Source organism: Fragaria vesca, linkage group LG5 (genome assembly GCF_000184155.1).
Source record: "Fragaria vesca subsp. vesca linkage group LG5, FraVesHawaii_1.0, whole genome shotgun sequence".
NCBI lineage: Eukaryota > Viridiplantae > Streptophyta > Magnoliopsida > Rosales > Rosaceae > Fragaria > Fragaria vesca.
The window spans coordinates 6610750-6635640 of record NC_020495.1 but is presented as its reverse complement, the minus strand read 5'-3'; the positions used below and the strand labels follow the sequence as shown (position 1 = coordinate 6635640).

General features: G+C 38.1%; 4 protein-coding genes across 4 annotated transcripts; all 4 read left to right on the top strand.

Moving 5' to 3' along the window:
• The first annotated feature begins 6778 nt into the window (after positions 1 to 6778).
• Positions 6779 to 8670, top strand: LOC101302561. The gene is made up of 6 exons (XM_004301004.1): positions 6779 to 6799; positions 6920 to 7006; positions 7391 to 7454; positions 7572 to 7628; positions 8045 to 8101; positions 8326 to 8670. Exons 1-6 carry the CDS (start codon positions 6779 to 6781, stop codon positions 8364 to 8366), a joined length of 327 nt encoding a protein of 108 aa, XP_004301052.1. The 3' UTR covers positions 8367 to 8670.
• Positions 8671 to 11041: 2371 nt separating this feature from the next.
• LOC101302271 (serine incorporator 3-like) lies at positions 11042 to 15542 on the top strand. The gene is made up of 12 exons (XM_004301003.1): positions 11042 to 11261; positions 11573 to 11649; positions 11762 to 11921; positions 12131 to 12155; positions 12525 to 12614; positions 12979 to 13150; positions 13299 to 13372; positions 13887 to 13956; positions 14328 to 14399; positions 14733 to 14866; positions 14967 to 15040; positions 15451 to 15542. Exons 1-12 carry the CDS (start codon positions 11042 to 11044, stop codon positions 15540 to 15542), a joined length of 1260 nt encoding a protein of 419 aa, XP_004301051.1.
• Positions 15543 to 16186: 644 nt separating this feature from the next.
• LOC101310995 lies at positions 16187 to 17053 on the top strand. The gene has a single exon (XM_004299166.1). The coding sequence runs from the start codon at positions 16246 to 16248 to the stop codon at positions 16990 to 16992; it is 747 nt and encodes a 248-aa protein (XP_004299214.1). The 5' UTR covers positions 16187 to 16245; the 3' UTR covers positions 16993 to 17053.
• Positions 17054 to 18815: 1762 nt separating this feature from the next.
• Positions 18816 to 19643, top strand: LOC101301978. The gene has a single exon (XM_004301002.1). It carries the CDS (start codon positions 18903 to 18905, stop codon positions 19641 to 19643), a length of 741 nt encoding a protein of 246 aa, XP_004301050.1. The 5' UTR covers positions 18816 to 18902.
• Positions 19644 to 24891: the final 5248 nt, after the last annotated feature.

The following is a 24891-nucleotide window of genomic DNA, read 5'->3' as shown; positions in this document are numbered from 1 at the left end:
AACTGCAAGGCACAAGCCCTCAACATATCCTCCAAAGTCTGAATAGTCCTCTCAGACTGCCCATCAGTCTGAGGATGAAAAGCAGTGTTGAAGAGTAATTGGGTACCTAAAGCTGCCTGAAGAGCTCCCCAGAATTTAGAAGCAAATCGAGGATCCCGATCTGACACTATTGATTCAGGAACACCATGAAGCCTCACAATTTCATTCACATAAAGATCCGCCAATTTATCCAATTTATACTTCTTTCCCACTGGCAAGAAATGTGCAGACTTGGTGAGTCGATCCACAATCACCCAAATACCGTCATGCCCTTCACGGGTACGAGGTAAACTAAAACCAAAATCCATGGTGATATGGTCCCACTTCCACACTGGAATAGGCAACGGCTCAAGCAATCCAGAAGGCTTCTGCCTTTCAGCTTTTACTTGCTGACAAACCAGACATCTACTCACATAAGCTGTAATTTCCCTCTTCATGTTTGGCCACCAATAATAATCCTTCAAAATCCGATACATTTTTGTGCTACCCGGATGAGCAGCATATGCAGAGCTATGAGCTTCCTCCATAATCTCACTCTTCAACTCTTCATTTCTTTTTGGAACACATAGCCGGTTCTTAAACAATAGAGTCCCATCTCTTCTAACTGAAAAATGATCGGCTGCAGCTCCATTCGAAACTCTTTCCATCAATCGAACTATGGAAGGATCATTATACTGCGCTTCCCGCACTCTATCAACCAAAACTGGCCTCACATGAAAACTGGCTATCAAAGCACCAACCTCATCTACTGATAAATCCACTCCTGTAGCTCGCAACTCACAAAGAAGCGGAACACGAACCATCTTTATATGAGATAAAGATATGGAGGGATTTCGACTAAGAGCATCCGCTACCACATTAGCTTTTCCAGGATGATACTTAATAGTGCAATCATAATCATTGATTAACTCCATCCACCTTCTCTGTCTCATATTAAGCTCTCTTTGAGTGAACACATACCGAAGACTCTTGTGATCGGTAAATATCTGGCACTTGGCTCCATAAAGATAGTGTCTCCACAACTTGAGAGCAAAAACTACCGCTGCAAGCTCCAGATCATGAGTAGGATAATTCCCCTCATGCGTCTTCAATTGCCTAGAAGCGTAGGCAATAACTCGATCATGCTGCATCAAAACTCCACCTAGACCACGTCTAGAAGCATCACAAAAAACCACATACTCTCCACTATCATCCGGAAGTGCCAAAACAGGAGCACTTGATAAGTAATTCTTCAATTCTTGGAAACTTTGCTCACATTGATCTGACCATTCAAACTTAACCCCTTTCCTGGTCAATCTTGTGAGAGGAGCAGCAATCTTTGAAAAATTTTTCACAAAGTGTCGATAATAACCTGCTAATCCCAAGAAACTACGAATCTCCGTCATAGTGGTAGGTCTTCTCCAATTCGACACTGCTTCCACCTTTTGGGGATCCACACTAACTCTTTCTGCCGAAATTACATGACCCAAAAACCCCACTTTATCTAGCCAAAACTCACACTTGCTAAACTTAGCAAATAACTGCGACTTTTCCAAAGTCCGCAATATTATTCGTAGATGCTTGGCATGCTCCTTCTCACTTCTTGAGTAAACCAATATGTCATCTATGAATACGATCACGAAACGATCAAGATATGGACTAAACACCCAATTCATGAGATCCATGAACGCCGCGGGTGCATTAGTAAGTCCAAAAGGCATCACCACAAATTCATAATGACCATAACGTGATCGGAAAGCAGCCTTGGCTATGTCACCCTCTCGGATCCGCAACTGATGATAACCCGATCTCAAATCAATCTTAGAGAAAACAGAGGCACCCCTCAACTGATCAAATAAATCATCGATCCGAGGCAACGGATATTTATTCTTCACTATGACCTGATTCAACTTCCTATAATCAATGCATAGCCTCATGGTGCCATCTTTCTTCTTAACAAACAACACTGGAGCACCCCATGGAGACATGCTAGGCCGAATAAAACCCTTATCTACCAACTCCTGCAATTGAGTCTTCAACTCTTTCAATTCCGCTGGAGCCATTCTGTAAGGTGCCTGAGAGATAGGCATAGTTCCGGGAAGTAATTCTATAGAGAAGTCTATCTCCCTTGCAGGAGGTAAACCAGGCAACTCCTCAGGAAAAACATTCAGAAACTCCCTTACTACTGGAATATCTTCTAATCCCACAACTCCCATACTTGTATCCACCACATGAGCTAAATATGCCTGACAGCCTTTACTCAACAATTCCCTTGCAGCAACAGCGGAAATTATGCAACTAGAAATAACATCTCTTTCCCCTTGGAAAGCAACCTCAAAACCATCTGGACTTCGAAGCACCACTACTTTTTGAAAACAATCTACCATAGCTCTATATGCTTCCAAAAAGTCCATTCCCAAGATCACATCAAACTCCACTATATCTAAAGGAATTAAATCAGCCTCGAAATTAACTCCTTCCACTAAAACTTCACAACCACTAAATACCCAATTTATTCTCATCACCTCACCGGAGGGTAGAGACACATGCCACTCGCCTGGAATAGACAATGATTGGACATTCGCATGGAGGGCAAATCTACTAGACATGAATGAATGCATGGCTCCGGGATCAATTAAAGTAAAGGCAAGCTGACCGAAAATTAATAACGTACCAATGATGACATCTGGAGAAGTACGACCCTCCTGCTGGGTCATAGCATACAGTCTAGTGCGAGTCATGGGACGTCCACGCTGACCACCACCTCTCTGAGAGCCACCTCTAACTGAAGCACTGCCTTGGGCACCACTACTAGAGCCTCTAGCTGAAGACTGACCAACTGGCTGAGTAGGGGTGGGGGTGGTCCTCTGAGCCAACAATGGGCAATCTCTCCTGAAGTGGTCTTGACCACCACACTCAAAGCACCCAGAAAATTGCTGCTGCCCATAAGAAAAAGTCTGGCTACCGGATGACCCACCATGGAAACTACCACCAGAACCATACTGCCCAGACTGCTGCCTACCCAAATGACTCCGAGAAGAACTTCTGAAACGTCCCTTAGACTTGCTTCTAACACCAGAGCTAGATCTACCACCACTGCCACTACCAGCAGAAGACCCAGAAGCGGATGATGAAGCAGCTTTCTTGGATGGACCTTGACTGGGGCCACCGAAATCTCGTGGCCGAGCACTATAAATCCCCATAGACTCAATGGCCATGGCTGCATGAACAGCATCAGGGAAAGTCGGGTAATAAACACCCGTCATCTTATCTACAAACACTCCACCAAGTGCCCCAATGAACATCTCCATCCTGGTCCTCTCATCAGGAACCAGATATGACACATGGTAACTCAGGGAAGTGAACCTCTCCTGGAACTCTATAACACCCTCATCATCCCTCTTCTTCATATTCAGGAAATCCGACTGAATTCTGCTGCGGTGGGCAGGACTGAAATACTGCCCTAAGAAAAGCGTCTTAAACTGCTCCCACGACATATTCAGAGCATCCTCAACATTCCTGCTAGCGAGCGACCACCAGTGATGTGCTGAATCATCCAGGAAAGTCACTGCCATCTTCACCTTCCTTTCTTCTGGCAAATCTGTGCTCGCAAAAGCCTTTTCCATTTTGTCCACTCAAGTATAAGCATCAAGGGGTCCCTTGGCACCCTTGAACTCTCTTGCTCCAGCCACATAAACTTCTCTCCTCTTCACTGCATGAGGGTGTGGAGCTCGATCTATAACATCCCTCAGCATATTTCCAATATCATCAACCAGTCCCCTGACCTCATTGCCCTCATCGGCATTGGTCGAAGTAGCCACACGGGGTTGCCGTGGGCGCCTAGGAGGCATAGTACCTGAGGAAGAAGATATTTAGTAGTCCATAAACAAGACTAACACAACTATCACACATACCCAATAACACATAGCATCAAAAGCATAAAATGCCAATGAATCCGCCGCGGTCGGATCATCACTCTACAGACACTACGTGCTACTTAGGCAAATATGATAGTGACAAGGAAGCAGGAAAAAGGAAACCTAAAGCTCTGATACCAACTGACACGACCCACCCCGAATTTCACCCCGAAACCTGGAGTAAGTCGTGCGGGGACCACCTCCAAGAAAGATATTACCGAAAAATCGGCATAACCTCCTTTGAAAATGGACAACCCTTCCTAAAGAAAACCTGCAAACACTTCCAAAAATTTTAATCCAACCTTAACTCCTGGAGCCTACGTGCTCCCCAAATACAACTACCACCAACAACACAACATTATCCAAACGTCAAATATAATTATCCAAAAGATAACATAAATCCTCCAACAAGTATTCTAAGACGTCAACAAGTCTTCACCCACAACCGAAAAAAATATACATTAAACCCAAGTATTCAGAGCTACTAAACACTAACGGAAAAAGAAACCACATGTAGGTTAAACAGGTAACCTACTGATGAAAAGTGGTGGAAATGCGGGTGACTATGCCTCGTCTCCTACTAGGTCCAACCCGAACTCTGCAGACTGGGCATTTTGAAACGAAGGGCCCAGGGGAAACATTTGAACACGTTAGAGTGAGTGGACAAAAATAAAATAAATGAAATAATTCTTTATGCTTTCCCAATTTTACTTTTCCATAGAAAAATATGCTGCATGCGACAGCTCAAAACACTCAACACGAAAACTGGAAATTTCATGACTAGCTCCGGCCAGTCTCCAACGCTCAGTAAAATACAGCCTCTCAGACTAAAATAAAATATGTATGTATTACACTCGTCATATCCCTTGTATGAATTTTCTTGAAACAATAAAAACAAATAGAAAATTCACACAAGGCTACGACGCTTGCGTCTAACGCTCACGTCGCACCATAATGGCATTTTACCTCATTATGGTGGAAAAGACGGTGTATAAATATACGCGCATATCCCCTATATAAATTATTATTTTTATATAGGGATACGACGATTGCGTCTAACGCTCACGTCGCACCATAATGGAATTTTACCTCAGTATGGTGGAAAAACACGTATAGCTAGTCCACTCACAAATTAGGTCTAAGCCTGATGTCGATCTGGGGCCTCGTCAGCTCGAGCCTCCTCACGACCTGTTCCAAATATAATATTAAGTTCCCAGCCGAAATTCCAATATTTACACAAAATAGGCAGAAATTAACCGAGAGCCATTAACACGCTCATCATTGCCTAACTTCGAAATGGTCCACATTTCAACCCTAGAACCAGCAACCGTAATTACACTTTCCCACAGTTTAAACAACTTTAATCCAACCGCCGGATTCTACATAAATTAACCGCCAAAAATACTAACTTCGGAAATTCATAAACCTATCCAAAACTCATCCAAAAATTCCATAACTCACTTCAATAAACTCCCCTTAATATTCCAAATTTAACAACATTAAAATCTCTCAACCGGCGGCGGCCGGAGGCCAATTCCGGCGACTTCCAAAATCTATGAAATTTTAACAGAATACTCCTCTCATCAAGCTCTACAACTTTCCTGACTAGCACAAACCCAAAATCCAAGCCTAACTAGGGCAATCGAACACAAACACCTAAAATCCCTAGAAATTTCAACTCCACATTTCTCCTTACCTAGCTCAAGAGGGAGTGAGCTGATTGGAGGGGTTGCTGCACGGGAGGAGGGCTACAAAACGAGCCAAGGATCACCGGTTTTGGTGGCCGGAGGAGGAGGAGGGAGTTCCGGCGATCGGAAGCTCTAGGCAGTCAAACCTTTCGGGCGGCACCGCTCTCTCACGGCGGCGCTAGGGGAGCTGCTACCGGCCTAGAATGGAAGCTGGGTCGGAGGCAGTCAGTTTGGGACCGGAGCGGCGGCAGACGGTGGCCGGACGGCGGCCGGAAAACCGGACAGCGGGAGGGGCTCGGGAGAGAGAGAGAGAACCGGGAGGAGAAAAGAGGAGAAAAAGAGAAAAGAGAAATGGGCCTCTACACCCAGTCCAACAACCTTATATACCAAAACCCACTCTAAAATTTACACCCTAAAATAATACCCTAATAAAAATTACCTTTTACTAGCTAAAATTTACCATTTTTACCGTCAACATATTTTCCTCCCACGAATAATCCTCCGCACATAATCGTCCCCGAAACTCCTCTAGGGACCAATTAAACTATTAACTCAATGACGGAGACGGTAAAATTCTTATTATAATCAAGCTAGTAAATAAGATAAAAATATAAGGGTCGGGATGTGACAGAAAACACCGAAAGTCCTTGCAATAAAGGCAAGAGAACCTAAAGGCCGAGACAGTTCATTTCTCGGCCTACAATTACTTGGAAGAAGTCAGATCAGGCGCAAAATTTTGATCAAAACCACGCTTGGCCAATAGGCCTCGAGTTGGCATGCCCGCGCATATCAGAAGGACGATTGTTCTCAAGATCCTCGGCCCTCATCTCGGTTGAGACGATTTTTGAGCAAACAATACTGTAAAGCGTGTTAAGATTCTATGTAAAGCTTAGAGCAAGTTCACCCGTTGAGTTAAAAGGTCAGGGTCACTAGGTCACCATGTCATTGGGTCAAGACACTATTAACTGTCATTGGACATGTGTTTCCATCCACTTTGTTTTTTGACTGGTCAATTACTGTTTCATTAAGTATTATTTTTTATTTATTATCGATGTAAATTATATTTGTAGTAAATAGATGGTTAAGATGGACAATAAATAAGATCCTTAATTACGAGACCCAGTTGGTTGAAATAGACCCGAATCCGAGTTTAAAATGGGGAACCGAATCCAGTTGGTTGAAATAGACCCGATACCACATCTATAAAGCTGCATTCTGAGACCGGAAAACATAAAACCCCAACTCGTCACGAATTTCGCAGAAGAAAAAGAAAACCCTAAATCCAGAATTTGGCAGGCATGGCTGCCACAGCCAGTGGTTGAACAAACAAATTGCCCAAGGCCGAAGGGCCTCAGTTCGTCCAAAACAAAGATACTCTTCAAGGTATGATTTTCTTGTCGTTTATTATATTTGATTTTTGTGAATCTCGTTCTCAAGCTATGGGGCACCAACTAAGATATTGGCAAATTTCTTTTGGTTTTGGTAATTGCTGATCATTTCACCTGTTTGAGTAATTTTGGCAAATAGAATATTAGTGATTCATTTTAGTTCTTAGAGAGTGAGTAATCTCGGTTGACATCTTAGGATTTCCTACTTTTTTCTCATTTCTTTCTTCACATATCTCCTTGCATAAGCAACTTCGTAGTTTGTAATATTCTTCCAAGATCCAGTTGTTCTGCTCTTCCTTTAGCACTATTGACATATGTTTATTTATTTTTAATTTATTTATTTACTTTTTTTTTTTGGGTTTCCATTCATCCCTAACAGTGTTACCATGAAACAAGCACCAAGGCTGTGGAACCAAATAATGGCTCCCCTTCTCCCCATGACGGTACGGCTCTCTTTTTGTTTGCAATTTATCTTAGGTTTGCTTGTTGTAGTAATACTAGGCCAAACAACTTGCTGTTTGTATTTTTTTGTTCTGAAGCAGTTGCTGTGCCTTCTTTAGATAGTCTTGATCTGAACGAGAACTCCGACAGTGACACCAATGACGAGGATGATGACTGTAAGTTTTATACTTGTGCTTTTGTAAGGTTTGCAAGGAATATTATCTGTGGGTTTCCTTGGATTCTTTGTGTTGATGAAGATGATTTTTTATTAGTTTTTGTTTGGGTGTGAACAATTGGTTTCTGAAGGGAACTTTCAGGGGATTGCTATTTAGGTTTTTACAGTAGCTGTTACGGATAGCTTTTTAACCTGCATGATCCATAGTAGGATTGCTATTTAGGCAACTCCTTCCCTTCCTATCCTTCTGGCCTCAGGGATCTCTCACCCTCCTATAGTCTCTTTCTTTGTTCATACGATCTTTGCATTTGCAATATCTCCGTAGAATTTGTGGATCAATTTATTATTCTTTTTTCTTTTGTTTCTGGTACTGAGGAGATTAACTGGATTTACTTTTTTTTGTGTTGTGTGTGGTAGATTTTGATCGCCTCATTAAAGATCGTTGGACATATTCAGACTCATATTCAGACTCAGGTATACTTCTGATATATATTTTTCAGATATATATATATATATATATATATTTTCTTGTTACCTGTAATTTGCTTGGGGTGTGCGTGTGTTTTACCTGTTTCATTTCGGACAGGCATACATGAGTTTCCAAATGTGCACTATGTGAATGGACTTCCAGTAATAACTACCTTTAAAAGAATATGGCAAAATTTGAGTTGATTTCCTGATGTCTTGCATCTTTTCAGACGATGAAGAGCACTTGTGTCCAGATAAAAATCTTTGGTGATTGTCTGGTTTCCTATAATGATCCTCTGGCTCTTTGAGAAGAAGTGGTGCAGCTTTCCTATTATCCGGTTTCCTATAATGATATGTAGCTTGTGGTATACATGGGTATGTTTCGTGCTTTGAGAAAAAGTACTTTCCTATTACCTAAATGTATTGTTGGTCAATGAAATTGTCATCCATAACATCAAGTGTTCCGAGGATTTCGTAATATATATTGTTGCAAATGTGTAAACACAAAATTGTTATTGTAGACTAGTAGAGTCGTGGGGTGCTACATTCGGTTTACTGAGAATTACTTGCTGACTTCGAACCTAGTGTTTATCCACGTAACTTTTTGACTTCCCTATACAGTCTAATTTGCTATAATCTTCCTTTGTGTTTAGATGCGACTTTTCTCGATGCTTGAGAAATTTTGAAATGATGGAATTTCTAACTCCTTCAATTATAATCTCATAAATTCTGAATTCTATTGTTTGGTTGTTTATATCAAGAATTTGAACTAAAACAGTTAGCGATTACGAAGGGATGAAAACTCTCTCATAGCTGCTCCAACCTTTTGCAAACCCTAGTTGCCAATATGTGTATTATGGGTTGGATTTTTAGATTGAAACGCATTTCATGATGAAACATCCTCCACAAGTCATCAACTTGTTGGATGATTTGTGTGGAAACTCCTGGCTAGTTTTAGGAGCATAACTATTTTGTTTTGTTTTCTTTGTTGGGCTTTTGGCCTCCATATAGGGAGTTCTATTCATACCTCCAAACTGACACTTGGACCTTTTCACTTGATATTCTATTGTTTGGTTGTTTATATCAAGACTTTGAAGAACTAAAACAGATAGCGATTAAGAAGGGATGGAAACTGTCACAGCTGCTCCAACCTTTTGCAAACCCTAGCCTCCAATATGTGTATACTGGGTTTGCATATTAAGATTGAAACGCATTTCATGATTGAACTTATGCTTTATGATATGAGAGATCTCTTATTTTATGTATCTTTCCTTTGCATTGTTATAGGTCTCTTGTTGTAAAATGGTATGCTATATTGTTATTGTTTGGTTACATTCAAGCTAAGCTAGGGGATGCCCAGCTTGTTGAATTATGCCCCTTAGAGGTGGTCTCGGCCTAGTCCCCTCTTCCTTTGTACTTATTTATTTCGGCAAAGGTTGAAGACTAGAGATGAGGTAGCCCTTAAACCGCTTAAGGGTAATATTAAAATAAAGATAGAGCCAACTGAACACCTGTTCACTTACAAAAATGTTAATTAATCATGTTCTTATGGACTTCCTTTTTGCCTTGCCTCCGCCGTTTAGAGGCAACGGTCACAGAAAAAACCCCACGAGAGGAGGCGCGTATGGCGTTTCTAAAGGGCCCTCCAGCCCCCTGTCTTGACGTTGTTTGTCTTTCACTCTCCAAGTCTCCATCTTTTTCCAACCAAACTCAGAAACTCCATCTTCCATATATCTCCTCCATTCCTTTGTCTTCGTCGTCACTCAAGTTATTCACATTCACACACACAAAACGGGTCTGCTATGTATTTACCCGGTTTGCATGTAATAGCAAGTTTCAACATGTACCTCATTTTCTATGATAGATTATAACCCTGTAGTTGTACCTCACGGATTGGCATGCATCACCATCTTGTGGGTTGAGATGGATTGTTTATCAGGTTTTCTGTTCTGGGTGCTCCTTGATCTTGTTAAATATTGTTGCTTGGTGCTTGGAATGCGTGGAAATGAGGTTGAGAGTAATGACCTAACTTGGAATGCACGCTACACATTATTTTGACAAAATCCAACGAAATACAAAGGAGACAAAAGTTTTACCAACAGTTCATTGATATGTGGCATTGTGGTGTGTGTGATTAATCGGAGTGTTTCGATATTATATGTTTGTTTTGAAATGAGGGATCTTGAAATCACAGAAAAGGACATTGACAAAGGGTTCATGGGATCAGCGGCTAGGAGCGTTTTTGCTATTTAATATGCTATATGTATATTGCTGCCAGCTTCCAGTTACCCTTTTTCTTAAACCATCGTTTTGATATTTGATATGTCTCTGCCTAATTTGATAACCTACTTGCTCATTATATAAGAGCGGCAAAAGACTTTGAAACTTCATTTCTTGCTCAGCACTGTCAACATGCAGTTTAACGCTGCACTTCAAATTTGCAGTTAAAGGTCAGTTTCTTTTGGGTCAACAAGTAAACTCGATATTTCTTTCATTATCATAGACTAATTCTTGAAGGGTTGATTTGAGTTGGTGCTTGATTTTCTTCCCCATTGTCACTCGCTTCTTTTGAGTCCATTCTTGCATTGAAAAAAGTTCCTTCTCTGCCTTACAATGCTGAAATCATAAACTCAGGTATTAATGTATTATGATCAACTGGTGGAAGTTTCTTGCACTGTCCTGGTTGGTTCGAATTATTTCGAGTTAAGTTTTCAGGTTCCTATTGTCAATAATGAGATGTGGAATCAGAGTTGTCGTTTCAAGTATTTTGGCTTGAGCTATTGTTCTTATGCACACTCTTTTTCTATTCTGTTTTATTAGAGGAAACATCATTTTACTTTGTATATGACGGAGGAAGTTTGTCAATCTAACAGTCTGCACCTCCATGAAACAATGTATTGGTTGAAATGAAGCTAAATGTTAGTCCTTCATTAGTTCATTTGCAGAATGAGGACATCAGCTGAACTAGTTGAACTTGAACCTACTGGTGCGATTATTCTTTGGGAAGGAGTACCTGTATCATTGGAGCAAAGGAGATTTGATCACTTGCCAGAAAGGAAAAAGGCTCTGCGAGCCCGTTATGCATATGGCATAATCTTCTTAATTACAAATCTTTGTGCTTGGTTTGTTCGTGACTATGGGCAAAGGGTGTTACCTGAGCTCCACTGTACGTAACTGTTCTCCCCTTCCCAAAAGATCTGGATTTCCTTCTTGCTTAAATTTGATCAAATGTTATGCAGAACACAAGCTCCTAATTTCAATACCGTGAGTAACTTCTATAATGCCGATGTCCCTATGTCTTAGTCTCAGTTTCATTTTCCCCACTGTGATATCTCTATGTTAAATCCCACAAATATGTTCTTCTGCATATAAACAACGTTTAGATACTGGAAGTGACCAATTCCACGCGTGTGGGACCAGAAAGGTATATATAATTATGTCAATATATTCTGTTTTCGTCTTAAATTTCTTTTGCAGATTTGAAATCTTGTGGACATGGTGGAAGTGATTGTTTCCATACACAAGGAGTTCTGCGTGTGAGTTTAGGATGCTTTGTATCTTTTTCTTGCTTGCATCGTTGGATGCTTCTCAATTATACTACACATACACTTCATATTTATACTGGCTACAGATTATAAGTACTAGTATCCTTAACATTGAATTCAGATATTTTTCTTTCTAATGTTCCTGACAACATGTAAAACAAGAAAACTATATAAAGCTCGCAATGCATGGCATTCTGGGTGGTGGGGATCAAAGTTGTTCGTATGGCTTGTATCGATGATGATTCCGATATTCTGCCCTTCTGATTATATTCATATATATGGTAGGTTCATCTGAGAGTCAATTTACATACTTCTTTCAATCCTGTACTCTTTTATCTTTTGTCATCTTTGATTTTATATGCATCACTTGAGAATGAAACTTGAGTCACCCTGAAGATTGGGGACTAATTTTTTTTTTTCTGTGATTCTTCTTTGCTTTGTTATTATTTGGAAAGGTGTTCTAAATTAACAGGCTTATTCCTATTTGCAGGTGAATTTGCTCGTGTCGGTGCTGGGTAAATTTTCAGTCTTTGTTTCAAACAGAACTAAAGAAAAGCAAACCAGAATGATAACTATCAAACCCATACTGTGTTAGTTAGCAGTATTTTGGAAATTTATTTGGGAGTTTTAAAACTCATTAATTGTGTGAAAAATATAGAAGACAGAAACTAAAGGAACAAAGCTTGTGGATTGTTGTATTTGAATACAGCTATTCCTACTTTCGAACTTGCATTTAGATTTTAAACATGATTTCATCATCTAATTGAAATGAAGGCACATTCATGTATAGGAGAAAATATTATTAGATCATAAACTATCAATTTCCTTTTAGTATTCAGCTCACTTTCATTATGATGACATACGGTGCTTGCTTTTCATGATAGGATTTTTCTTGTTCTCCAGCTTATGAGTGTGATCCAGTTTATTAGATGGTGGAATAAGTACTGGATGCCTGACGAGCAAAAGAAGCAGAGGTCTGACATCTTATTAAAAGTTATCATTAGTTATCATTAGGCACGGCACCGTACCTACTACAAAATAGAAATTAAAGACAAACTACTGATTACAATAACAAAATATAAATCATTTTGAATGGCCTGAGATGAATTAGCTAGCTTGCTTTGAAGCTTGATTACCAATCTAAATTAAGGCGTCCCAATTACCCAGTTCAAAATGGGAGTCACAATTACTTGTCAAACTTGCACATATTATTTTCTTAATAATTTCAATTATAAGTAAAAATGTCTTGGTAAGTAAGTTTCTGAACTTCTTTGGAAATGAGACAAGCTGCTTCTCTTGGTTATAGCTTTAATATATCTTGTCCTATATTCTCTACAGCTGCTCCCTTGGATTGTTCATGTCTACATTGTTCTACATCGGATCCCTGTGTGGAATTGCAGTTATGTACTCATCCTATGCGATGAAATCCTCCTGTTCTCTCAACATTTTTTTCATCATATGGACTGGAGTTCTACTTATCGTAATGATGTCTGTATCCCTACATTCTAAGGTTTATTACTAGTACATAGTTAAACAACCTCATTATAGTATGTCTCCTCGAAATTCTATTTGATGCATTATTAGTTACATAAAATGGTTGCTATTGTTTCATTCTCCTTCCTAGTGCTTATGAAGTCATGTGCATATGCTTAATGCAGGTAAACAGAGGCCTTTTATCTTCTGGAATCATGGCTTCATACATTGTTTTCCTATGTTGGTCTGCTATCAGAAGGTTAGGACTTCAGGCCTAATGCAACTAGTTTATAACTATATAACTTCCAATTCAGATTTCGCTTAGTATATAACTATATAACTTCCAATTCAGATTCCGCTTGACTTTGTATGACATACCTGCGACTGTTCTTAATTCTAATATGTATATTGTGCATAAATTTTTCTGTCGAGAGACATATATGTCAAATCTTATAATTTCATGCCTACAGGCAGATAATTTCTTGGTTCTTTAAGCATAAGGAGGTCTCTAAAAATGTTTAATTCAAAATAATTTAGTAATTGAAATTTCGGTAGCACTAGTTTTGATAGGATTAAAATAGATGAAAGAACATTAGGGAAATCAGATAGGTATCTAGTGTTAGTACTTATCTGAGTTTCTACATGATGAAATGAGTTAAAGCTACATTTGTTTCCGAATAGCTTTTCATCAGGTACGAAACTACTAATACAATTTGCATTGCAACTTCAAATGATGTAATGTTATTCTTTTGGGTTTAACACATGACTTCCAGTGAACCTGCCAATGAGGAATGCAACCCACAAAAACAGGAGAATGTTAATGGTGACTGGACTACCATACTAGTAAGATTGCTCGTGTTATTTCATTTCTTTTCATAATACGAACAGTAATTAGAGTTTACTTTTTTTTTTAAATTAAAAAACTGAAAGTCTCAATTGAATTAAAATATAGATGCTGACTAATTTCATTATCCAAATTACATCCACGATGAATTCGTTGTGTAAGCCTTTGTAGTTCTTGCATGATGCATACTGTAGAAGCATACTGTTTCTAAAATTTAGAATTGTCAATACCTACATGAATAGTACAAGAAATATCCAGAGTTATCAAGAGAAGTATGTTGCCAAGGTTGAGTTGTAGTTTTACTCGGCATACTTATGAATGACATGCACCCAATTTGTTTAGTATGCTGTGTTAACACTCTTACTTGCAGGGCTTCCTGATCGCAATATGTGCTATTGTCATGGCAACTTTTTCCACTGGTGTTGATTCACAATCATTTCAGGTGAGTAATTTTATGTCTACAAATCATTATTCGTTTGGTTGCTATGAAATGGCACAGAAGCAATTGAAATCTAGGCTTAAAATTCCATTGACCTGAAAACAAAGTTTACCTGTCATCAAGTTTGATACTTGGTTCAGAATGGCTTTGCTCAGGCAATTATTCAGTGCTGTTGGACCCAAAACAAAAAGAAAGTACATATTACTTGTGGACATAACTGAGAGTTAGTTCAAACTATTTAAGGATGTTTCTCTGAATGCTAAAAGCCTAAAAGCATCCCGATTTTTGGTCTGCATTACTTAACATATACTAAAAAGATTCTCCTGTGGTCTGCAGTTTCGCCATAGCGAAGTCCAGCATGAAGATGACATCCCTTACAAGTATGGGTTCTTTCACCTAGTATTTTCCTTGGGGGGCATGTATTTTGCAATGCTATTCATCAGTTGGAACCTCAATAACTCAGCTAAGAAGTAAGGTTCCAGATTTACCATGCTTTAGGCAATCAGATTTCCTTGTCTGAAAACTTTCGCTTCATTTCGATCATTGCAAATAACATTCCAAACCAATCAGGTGGAGCATTGATGTTGGCTGGGCTAGTACATGGGTAAAGATTGTCAATGAGTGGTTTGCAGCCTCGATATATAGTAAGTACCTGATACATTGTCCTAGAATTTCATATTTCTAATACTGATGTCTATACATGATCTCAAGAACCTTCTTCTAGCCCTCTTTATCAGGATGCATTAGATTATGCATAAATCAGAAAGAGGAATAAATTACATCACTATATTATCCCATTTTACATTTCTGGTAAAAGAAAAATAATGCCCTATCAGAACTATTCAAATCTGGCTGCTCAACCGGGCTGAATGATAAAGAAAATTTTCAGATAACTTGAAAGATGGTGAAATGTCTGGTTCATACAGTGAATAGGAACTTTTACTTGAAGAAGTTATCATTTCAGTCAAACTGGTGAACCAAAAAGTAAACTTCAGCAAGGAAATGTTACTTATAACAACTTTTGTTCTGGATTTTCTTCCAAACTTTTCTGCAGTATGGACATTGTTTTCCCCAGTTCTCAGGCAGTCCAAAGTTATGGATCATGAAGAACCTATTCAGGAGCTTGATAGCTCAGATGTGGCATGAGTTATTACAGACAATGTTGCATATCTCCAACTCTCCATTATCCATTGTAAACATTATTCTTTGTGTATCTATATTCTTTGAGCCATTCATTAAAGAAAGAGAGAACTAGGAGTATTAGATATCCATTGTTAGGACATCAGAAACAATATGCATGCATACAATTGTTGTGTATTCTCTAATGTATACAGTTTAGTTGATTCACATTTTAGTCATGGAAACCTGCGCGCTTGTTTAAAGAAATCAAATACAGGATGTGAAATAATTGATTGACTATCAGGTCAAGTGGCTATAAAGAAAAGACTACTTCAGTCCATTTTTCTTTCATTAGCTATGGAATTTGGTTTGGTTGTACCCAATGCACTGGTGGTAAAGCTACCACTTCTTTTATTTTTCTATTTCTTTGCAAAACAGCCTAATCTAAGAGTACCAAAATATGAAGTTGATCAAAAATTTCATATCTTTCAATAGTCAAAGTAGTCAGTCAAACCCATGCACATCAGCTCCAACCATTCTGCATGCATGAGTGATTAGCTGACTATACTTTCCCAAAACAGAATGATGCACATTCTCACTTTATAACAACTCCTTCTCTTATAGTCTCTCTATATAAAACCAGGATCCCTTATCCAATTGAAAACACACCAAAACACTTACATTCTTCAATCCTCAAAACCCCTTAAGAGACACAAACTTCAAGTTCAAGATGGTGAAGCAATTATCATCAGTCTATACCATTTTGCTTTCTATTCTAGTTGCCTCATCACTACTGGTCAATGCAGCAGTTGACCCTGTCAGGGCCAGTGGACATGAACCAATTCTTGAGATGTACATGCATGACATTCTTGGGGGAAGCAACCCAACAGCTAGGCCTATAACTGGCCTGCTAGGCAACATCTATGGAGGTCAAGTGCCCTTTGCAAAGCCAATAGGGTTCCTTCCACCACAAGGTGGTGTCCCCATCCCTAATGCCAATGGTGCCCTCCCTACTGTCAATGGCATCAATGGGATCCCTCTTGGAACCGGCTTGTCGGGCACAACATTCTCGGGAAAGCCCATCGGGCAGGCCCAAACACAGTTGGGGCCTGATGGGCTGAGCCTGGGCTTCGGCACCATCACCGTCATTGATGACATTCTCACCACAGCACCTGAGCTAGGGTCACAGACTATTGGTAAAGCACAAGGAGTTTATGTGGCAAGTTCAGCAGATGGGTCAACACAGATGATGGCATTCACTGCTATGATTGAAGGAGGTGAATATGGTGACAGTATCAACTTTTATGGTGTGTTTAAGATTGGAAGCCCAATGTCACATTTGTCTGTGACTGGAGGGACTGGGAAGTTCAAGAGTGCTAGTGGTTTTGCTGAGGTGAGGTCACTAATCCCTCCTGGCCAACATGTTACTGATGGTGCAGAGACTCTGCTGAGGATCGTTGTCCATCTAAGCTATTGATGATGATCAGACTTTATGGAAATTTTAAACCGAGTCTTATTTGTTTGATTGAAGTGTAAACAATGTGGATGTAACCTCCTTTCAATGTATTTCAAGTTCTAATTCTTTCATAGTACATTCTCAGTTTTTGTCGTAATGATAGTATTATTTCTCATTTCTCATTTGAGTAGCTAATTTTGCTATTACATAGTAAAACAGAATACGCAAGGAAACAAAAAATCGGACTATTAACTTCTGCTATAATATGCAAAAGTTGGCAATACAGCAGCTCATCTGGTGTGTATAGTGTATACTGAATGTGATGAAAGAAAAACTGCAGTTGGATATCAATATTACAGCCTGTTTAATAGAATTTTCGACACACTGTCTTCGATCACTGTCCTAACTCCTTAACTTGCTGGCATAGTTCAGAAGACGTCTTGAAATGCCTCAGTCAGCCTGTTGAATACAGTAGATGTAGCTAATTGAGAGTCGATAATGTTTGACAAAATCTTTATAAGAGATGGTCAAGTACATACAGATTATGGTCTAACAGTTTGAATGTCATACCAGTAACTATAGAGATGACAAGAGTGACATCAGTGGATTGTGCACTTCTGGAGATCTGGCTTGTGAGTTGTGAGTTTGTGACCAATAGCTTCATAGTGGAACAGACAGATTAGGAGTTAGAAACTAGAGCTGCTTTTCTACTTCTCTTTTGTTTATACATTTTGACAATACACAATTTTTTTGGTTGGGATCAAAGATAAATTTTCATTGACGATGAGACATATAATCAGGTGTCGGATTATATTTCATTTTCATGTAAGCTTTTCGTTGGCAAAAGTCTCTTTTTATGACAATAAACTCGTAGACAACTGTGTTATTGCTTTATTATTTTTTTTCAAAAAAAGTTTAACGAGTCTTATCACTCTTATGGGTGTGTGGTTCTCATGAAATGTTCTTAGGGACTGATAACTTGTCCTACATTTTAAATTTTTATGGGTGATTTTTTTGCTTCATCTACTATCTACATGAAAATTAAGGTGCTTAGAGACGAACGTAATCTCCGGTGTTTCATAATATGTCTTTCTGATATCTTCTGCTGACGTACCGATGAAGCTACATGATGGTAAGTGCATCTTTAGCAATGCTAGCTATTTTTTAATTAAATTTTAGTCAAATTAGCTAAACTGTCCTTTTGGCTAGCCACTTTAAAAATGCGGCTGCATCAATGCTCTCTATTTTAGCTAGTATTATATCAACATTATTCTTCAAATAAAGATTAAGTAGTTTAAATATATTTATATATCACGTAAAATATCTTACAATGAATGTATTAAATTATAGCTAGCCTCATCTGAGTCATCTCGCTAGTTATATTTAGCTAGCGAGATAGCTAAAAGTCATAATAGCTAAACTTTAACTAGTCTGCTGGAGCTCCGAAAATATTAAAAAAAGCTAAATACGCTATAAAATAGCTAAAAGCTAAAATATAGAGCATGCTAAAGTTGCTCTAATAGTATGTACATGTTCTAGTAGTACTCATGACACACATTTGTTTTGTTTTTCTTAGCATCAAATTAGTGAAATAAAAACAAAATGCAATTACCAATAATTACAGATTTACAGAGATTGTGTTCTGGAGCCAGTGATGCAACAAACCCATTTCCATATATCATCATTATATGTGACCAATACCTAATTCACCTAGACCAGAATTCAAACAACTGTTACATATAATACAGAACTAACAACTTCACCTCCTGAGTTTTGTGTCTACTCAACCACTCCATGTGCCCATCTCCTCTATATCAAGAGCACTGCTCGTTTCCAATAAGCATATTCAGCAAGAAACCTAACAGTTCAATTCTCAAGTACGACACTTTCATAATTTTCAATTCTCTAGTCTTCGATATCAATCTCTCAAGATGTTCAAGCAAACATTTTCATCTCTTTTCCTTGTGATGCTACTTGCGAATATGCACACAGCATTTTCAGTTGATCCTGCAGCAGAACCCGTACTTGAATTATATATGCACGACATTCTTGGTGGCAGTAGCCCTACAGCTAGGCCAATCACTGGCTTGCTAGGTAACATCTACAGCAGTCAAGTCCCCTTCGCCAAGCCGATAGGATTCACTGTTCCAAGTAATGGGGTGGCTGTCCCTAATGCCAATGGTGCCATTCCAACTGTAAATGGCGCCACCGGACTCCCACTAGGAACCGGCCTATCTGGAACAGCTTTTGCAGGAAATACAAACGACCAGAACCAGAATGGCAATATCGCAACGCAGCTAGCAGCAGATGGATTGGGGCTGGGATTCGGGACAATCACTGTCATCGATGACATACTGACTTCTAGCCCTGATTTGGGTTCACAAACCCTTGGAAAAGCTCAAGGTATTTATATGGCAAGCTCTGCAGATGGATCAAGACAGCTGATGGCATTTACAGCTATGATGGAAGGAGGGGAGTATAACGATAACCTCAACTTCTTTGGAGTGTACAAGATTGGAAGTACCATGTCACAGTTGTCAGTGACTGGTGGCACAGGTAAGTTTAAGAATGCCAATGGAATCGCAGAGCTGCGACCACTGATTCCTCCAGGCCAACATGCAACTGATGGTGCAGAAACATTACTGAGGGTTACTGTGCACTTGAACTATTGAGAACTCTGTTGCTTTGTTTTGATTTTTACAGTGTGTGTCATTGCATTGGCTACAGGTGTGCTGTTAAATCTCAGTTGTAATTCTGTTTTATGTTTAATGTTTAATGTGTTGTGCTCAAATGGACATGCCTAATTGAATTAAACTAAAAACTCCCAATCATATCTTACTTACTTAAAATCTTTTGTGATACATCGTTGTCATTATTTGTTATCAAGATATTTATATAAAATTAACTAGGTTATTAGACCATCTTTGACTTGAATACAAAAGGAGATTCGCGTAATATAAAACTATAATAAGGAGGAGGACAAAATCAAGAGGCACAACCATTATATAAGAAAAACCATCATAATCGTTCAATATGATCATGGCTCTTTCATAACCATGGTTCTCCTTTTTTGACGTGAATCATGTCTCTTTCACGAAACCTTCAAAAGAAATGGTCTATTTGGTCTAAATATGAAAATTTACAATTTCGACAACACATTCGTTTTCAATTTCGTAAAATAGGTTATAAATTTGTAAATTTGATTCATACCTCGTAATTACAACACATGAACATTTATTACAAAATTTCAACCAAATGTCCTTATGTTTGTAAAAGCGTTGTGAAAAATGTAATTATTTTTCCAATACAAAATACACCACTCAATTACAAAACCATATTACACATTTACATGAACAAAGACAAATGATCTATTCGGTCTAAATCTGAAAATTTACCATCTCGACAACACATTCGTCCTCAATTTTGTAAAAGGTTGTCATAAATATGTAAATTTGGTTCATACTTCATAATTACAAAATATTGACATTTATTACAAATTTTTTAACCAGATGTCCTTATGTTTGTAAAAACGTTGTGAAAGATGTAATTATTTTCCCAATACAAAAAACACCACCTAATTACAAAACCAAGAACCATATTACGTGAACAAGAACAAATGGCCTATTTGGTTCAAATATGAAAATTTACAATTTCGACAACACATTCGTCCTCAATTTTGTAAAAGGTTGTCATAATATGTAAATTTTTGGTTCATATTTCGTAATGGATTAAAATCCTCTAAAGTTATTTGTCTGCAGTTTTTGTAAATTTCATTAGATCGCCATCTTACATATAATCTCATGGATCTTATTATGCCACGCCACATCTGGTCTTTATTTTTTATTTTGGTTTTGAAACGGACGTTAGTGTTGCCGTCTTTTGCACCCAAACAAGAAGTAAAAAAACCCTAGGTAGCTAGGATGTTTCATACTTACATTCACGAACTGGAAGTCGATCTGGAACCGCTATCTCATCCTTTCTCCTTCAATTCAATTCTTTCATCTTTTTGTCTATTATTTCTTAGAGTTCAATTCAAATGCTAGTTTTTCTTCTCTTCAATCTTCATATCATTGTTTTTGAAATTGAATTGAATATTTCTCTGTGTTTTCAGCCTCAGATCTTATAAGCATGTTAACAATAATAATTTTGTTTGTTTTCCACAAATAGTTTGGATTGGGATATAATATGATTCATATCGGTTTGAATTACGAAATAGACTCTCAAGTACTCTTATTCCATTATTCCCATTAGTACGTAGCTCATCTAATAGCCATGACCAATAGCTATTTGAGTTTCATGAATCACGAACTGGACAGGATTTCGTCATTGATCAATTATCAAAGTTAATTAATTTTTTTTGTTAAACGGAAGTTTGATTTTTTTGTTTGTTTGGAAGGAAAAGTAATGGAAGAATATTAAAGTTTGTATTAGATGATGTGGTGTAATCTGAACCATTAAATTGTTTCAAAGATTTAGATTTTATGAAATTTACTAACTTTATAACTAGCTCACTTTAGAGGAGCCGGATCCTTTCGTAATTACAAAATATGGACATTTATTACAAAAGTTTTAACCAAAAGACCTTATGTTTGTAAAAAATATTCAAAAAACCACAATATAGAAAACTGGTTGATACTCTAGAATTTTCTAAGAAGAAGAGGACTAAAACATACGTAGCGATCTTCTCAAAGACACCATACCAAAAGTGCCTTCAAGATAGTCAAAAATAAACATACCCTTGATCAATCTGCTAAAGTTCTTACTGTAGGACACACAACTTTATATACATCAACCATGTTACAGTGTTACTTAAAAGAAGCACAAGTGTGATGACTATGATGTTTAGATAGGCAATGGCTTTTGTATTGGATTTTTGAGCTAGGATAACCTTGCGTCAAGGATACATTCTAAATTTGAATCTTTTTTCTAGTTTCCTTCTTTTGTATAGCGTTAGCCCTATTCTGGCATATAATTTCATCACCTTTTTTAAATATTTTCTATCATCTATTTTTCTAATACTTCACTTCTGCTTAATACCATTCAAAATGACCTAAAGCGTTGCTCAATGCCAATAAGGCAACAAGACACACAGCCACACAAACACAACAATAACATGGTAATAGCTACTTGCCATGTGCATCAGACATATTCTCATCTTTAATTCTCATATAGAAACTGGAAAAATTGATAAAGGTAGCCTGACAATATGATTTAAACTTTTTATAAGAACGAGTTCACCAAAGGTGAATTGGTTCATTGCTTGGGTCAAATTAAACTGTATAACTAGCTCTTGAGTGCCTTGTGGAGCTATGATAAACGAAGGTGGAGATATGTCTACTATTGTCCCATTTGGTGGCAGCAAGTCTCCAGCTTGCTCCCTACGTTTATGAACACCCTTCGTATTATTTGAGACCCATTCAATTGTGATATTGTCATTGAAGGAAGGTTTAGATTGGCTGGATGGTCAAGTGGCTTGTTGCACAATTCTCCGGTGACAGTTCTTATTGTACTTGATTGGTGTCATGCAATGAGCACAAGAAGCTGATTTAGTCTTCATATCTTGTTATTCAGTTTAAAGGCTATTAACATTACTCTCTATATATTTTTATATATATATATGGAGGATTTAAAAAGGACCTCCTTACTTTAAGAATTTGAGGATTTCTACTATTTTACATTAGTAGATGACTTTATTTAACGATCTCAACCGTTGATCATCTAAATTCATATGCAAGATACATGTCTACAAAATTTTAACTAATTCAATAATCATTTGATCATTCAAATTAACGTAAACAATTGTAGGCCGTTAGATAAAATTAAATTGAATATTGTGCTAATCAAATGGTTAAACGTTTTTTATTTTGGCTAATTTTTTGTATGATTCATATGTGGGTAAGTAACTAGGGAATGGGTTAAAAACATCCTCACTTTAAGAGTTTAAGGAGGTCATCTCTAGATCCGGACTATATATATATATATATATATATATATATATATAGACACACACAGACACAGCTATAATATACTTCACCTGACAATAAGACTAGGCCTGGATCCATGGCATTACTTGGACTGGCAAGGCCAGCACCAGAGGGTGGAGGGATATTGACTGCCTATATCATATCCTTCAGCCATTATCACTTCTCCATTTTTATCATACTTGGTCGCAGTGGTGGAAACAACAGATGCAATCATTGAAGGTTTCCATGAATGATTGTACTGCATTTATAAATGCTTGATATTCTAGTGATATGAGGTGTTGCCATGCTTATAGCAGATAGTAGTGCAAAACTGTGTCCTAAACAAAAGAGCAAGTTTATTAATGTTACATGCATATCAAGGCATTCTTTTTTTTCTTCACCTCATCTCAGAGACTTAAACTAGGATTTGATAACGTACTATAATAGATAGCGACCTTCATTTAGTCCAAGACTTGATCTCTATCACCATTTATTATCAAAACCCAGATCATCACAAGTTTGGTAAGGATCAATAATTATCCTATAGTGTATGTAATAATTTCCGTAAGTGGTGTTATGCTAGCTTAGCCTGTCTCTTAAGTCCTGGATCATGCCAATTCGATGCTGTGACAAATAGACCTTGATCAATCCGCAGTGGAATTTGCCCTATTCGCATATGCATCATGCATCATTGTTTCTCTCAACCCCTGGCTCGAGGGAAAATGTTATTAGGTTGTCTTTCATTGTTTAGCTGAAGCACCACAATCTCAAGACATGATGTGTCAGGACCCACTCCGGATTTCAAATCCGGAGTAAACCCTGCAGGGTCCACCTCGATCAAGGAAAATTTTACCAAAATTTCGGCATAACCTCATTTGAAAATAGATAACCCTACCTGTCAAATCCAAACATACACTTCCATAATCAAAACAAACCATCCTCAACTCCTGGAGCCACCCTTTTCCCAGCACTACATCAACACCCAGAACACAACATGCCTTAATTAATTAACTACAGTCTCAAAGGTCATCAGAGGAATTCTAATAAGAAAAGAAAACATAGATAAGGGAGCTAGCGAAAGCTGTGTTATTGATTATACCTCAACTCCGTGTACGCCCGACCTCTTCTAAGCTAATCTGCAAACTAGGCGTTTGAAACCGAAGGGCCCAGGGGAAAGTAATTGAAAGACGTTAGAGTGAGTGGACAAAAAAATAAAATTAAATAATTTAACAAAATCTTATTTAGATAATTTCCCATGTTTAAACTTTGAAACCTCTTTGTTGCAAGCAACCGTGATCATACATTCGGCTTATTGTCCGGAATCTCGTAAGAATAGACGAACCAGCCCAGCTGATTAATCAAATACATAACTTGAGAAAAATTACACAAGGGGAAGAGATATCACCATGTAAGAGGAGCCTACCATGCTCGGGTCAGAGCCTCCCAGGCTCTAGTAGCATCTCACGCTAAGCGCTTGACGTGTCGCGTAACCGGGGTCAAACAACTTCAATTTAATTACCCTGCAATCGTAGTAATATGGACAAGTAGGGATCGTTCTAGCCGGGGAAACCAAAGGGCGATCGAAAGAAGAGAAATCAAACAACTTATAAACAAGTATTCACATATATACATCGAAATATTGGGGGGTTTGAGATTGATTAATTCTAACAAATAATCTACTGAAAATTAAACCTAAGATTATTATATACAAGTGATCAACATACTCATGCAACACATAACACGAAAAACCATCAAGAACACATAACAACTTCATGCAAGGCTGGGCAGCAACGTTCAAATTATCTTAGACTCTAACCAATTCCGATTCTAATTAGAGCCTTTGCGGTTATCTAATTGTTAAGACTCCTCAAGTATTTAGAACCATCTTTGCGCTTGATCCTAAACATGAATGCTAACTCATTTAAAGACACGTTGCGTAGAGATTAAACAAGAAAAC